This window comes from Lycium barbarum, chromosome 10 (genome assembly GCF_019175385.1).
Source record: "Lycium barbarum isolate Lr01 chromosome 10, ASM1917538v2, whole genome shotgun sequence".
In the NCBI taxonomy this organism is placed as follows: Eukaryota; Viridiplantae; Streptophyta; class Magnoliopsida; order Solanales; family Solanaceae; genus Lycium; species Lycium barbarum.
This window is the reverse complement of record NC_083346.1, coordinates 39,613,861-39,616,262: the sequence shown is the minus strand read 5'-3', so window position 1 is coordinate 39,616,262 and position 2,402 is coordinate 39,613,861. Positions and strand designations below refer to the sequence as shown.

The 2,402-nt window shown below is 44.9% G+C and overlaps 1 protein-coding gene across 1 annotated transcript; it reads left to right on the top strand.

The window, feature by feature from the left end:
* The first annotated feature begins 698 nt into the window (after positions 1 to 698).
* LOC132612957 (uncharacterized) lies at positions 699 to 1,364 on the top strand. The gene has a single exon (XM_060327025.1). It carries the CDS (start codon positions 699 to 701, stop codon positions 1,362 to 1,364), a length of 666 nt encoding a protein of 221 aa, XP_060183008.1.
* The last annotated feature ends 1,038 nt before the right edge of the window (positions 1,365 to 2,402 follow it).

Sequence of the window (2,402 nt, the reverse complement as noted above, 5' to 3'; positions counted from 1 at the left end):
GACTGTCGCGGGAAGATAAGGACGGAAGACGAAGGCCGAAAAGATATGACGACTTGCTTAGTATGGTTGGGTAGAAAACATAAGTATCCCTTCACTGCTTTCAATAAGATAAAGTATCGTTTTTCCTTTTTTTATTGTAAATGGAACCACGCCGACCTGACGTCCAATTAGGGATACGTGGGAAGCCTATATAAGGCCTGGTCAGTGTAGAAAATTAAGTTTCGGGTAGCATAGGAAAAATCCTTTCTGTGTATGCCTGAACTACGGATGGACCTGATTTCCCTCTGGTGGGATACGTAAGCAGTCTATTTAAGACTCGGTCTTTTTATAATAAAAATTTAATTTTCCCATAGTAAAGGATGGGTAGAAGCAAATCAACCGTACAAACGTTTTACCCAAGCCAGACCAAAATACCCTGGAATGTGAATCAATCAAGGAGTTAAAACAAAGTATATGGTTCTATGTGCTATAAACTGCAAACAACGTGATATCTTCTGTTTCGTGCTTAAGCCTGACACTAACTTGAAAGATTTTGAGTTGTTTTTCTCTTATAGACAAAGGTAGATCCCCTGGCACCAGTCACTTAACCAAAAGCTGCTGCAGCGTCCTTAAACCCTCAAGAAGACAACATGCCCGAAACTCCACCACCAAACATGAATGCTTTAGTATAAGGCACCCCAACCGCGGACATAGCCGGAATGCCTCTGGAAGAGGCTGTCAACCTACTAATGAGACAATTGGCTGAGGCCAGAGAAGAGGTGGACCGCCTAAGAGCTGAAAACGAAAGTACCACTAATGTTGAGGCTAGTAGACCTCCACCCACTTTTCCAAACTTGGATTTACCGATTCCTGATCACTTTCCTCAAACCCAAGCTGGGGCTCCCTTCGAGAGTCCATTACACCGAAATGCCACCCATGTGGGGAGCTCTTCCCATCATACCCCGGCTTTTCAAACACCGATTCGCGCAACAAATGCAAATGCTTATCAAGCCCGTCGGGCAATAGGGGTTCCAGTGACTCATCCCACGCAACCAAATGTCACCTTCCAAGAGCATGTCACTCATACTGACTCTTCGCCAGAATTGGAAAATATGGAAATGTTCTTCAAGGCCAGAATAGACAAAATAGAGAAAGAGATGGGCAAGAAAATTGTCGAACTAGAGCATAGCTCTAAGAAGAAAGAAGGGTTGAGGTATTCTGACCTGTGCATCCACCCAGACCTGGGTCTACAAGAAGGCTTTAAGATTCCCAAATTTGACCACTTCAATGTGTCGAGCAACCCGAGAGCCCACCTAAGGGATTACGGCGATCAGCTGGTCAGAAGTGGCGGAAATGAAGCCTTGCTGATGCGGTTGTTTAGTTGAAGTCTTTTAGGGACAGCAATGGAATGGTTCATCTCTCAAGATATTAGCCGTTGGAAAACATGGGAAGAAATGGCGGGATCGTTCATGGGAAGATTTTGCTTAACCGTGGAAAATGTACCTGATCGTTTCTCGCTAGAGAAAATTCGTGAGAAATTAACTGAAACCTACCGACAGTAGGCTAGCCGCTGAAGAGATGAAGCGGCACGGGTTCAACCTCCCATGACTGAAGCTGAGCTGGTAGCCGCATTCATACAATACCAAGAAGTCGATTTCTATGATAAGATGATAACCATGAAGGGGAGATCCTTTGCAGATATAGTTGTCGAGGGGAAGATATCGAAGATGGCCTTAAAACTGGCAGGATTGTTGGTGTACTAAACAGGCCAGGCGTGTCGGGTACCATGAGTGGCAAAACGAAAAAAGAAGACATAGCCTGTGTTTCTGGAACTGCTAGTCCAAAAAGTCAAGGAAAAGAGATAGTCCACAAAAATCCAGATAGCTACCAATCACGTCCACCAACTAACTACACAATCACCTCACCCCAATATAGCGCAATGAATGTGTGCTACACACAATCTGGCTACTCAACTCCACAACCAAGCTATGAAATACCAGCACCGCGCAACCGAACCCCATGACCAAATTATAGAATGCCAGCACCTAATAACCAAGCTCCACAAAACCAAACTTTCCAGAACCAGCCTCCACCGGCAAACTATGAAATGCCTCAAAGAAAACCTACGAGAGCATTCACTCCTCTGTCGCAATCAAGGACAAGCCTATTTGCCAAACTAAGGGATGCCAGGCGAATAACCAAAACCTGCTAACCCCGTCGATCGGTGGTACAGGACGGATCTCAATTGTGCCTACCACTCCAATCAAGCGGGCCATGCCACTGAATATTGCATAAAACTGAGACACAGGTTACAGGACATGATTGACAATCGAGAGCTCATCTTAGAACCAATACCACCAAATGTAGACACAAATCCACTCCCAAAGCATGGGGAGAACAAAATTCACATAATAGAGAGAGGT

What these genes read in the sequence shown, in the direction of transcription:
- LOC132612957 (XM_060327025.1), top strand. Translation starts at nt 699, where the DNA reads ATGCCTCTGGAAGAGGCTGTCAACCTACTAATGAGACAATTGGCTGAG.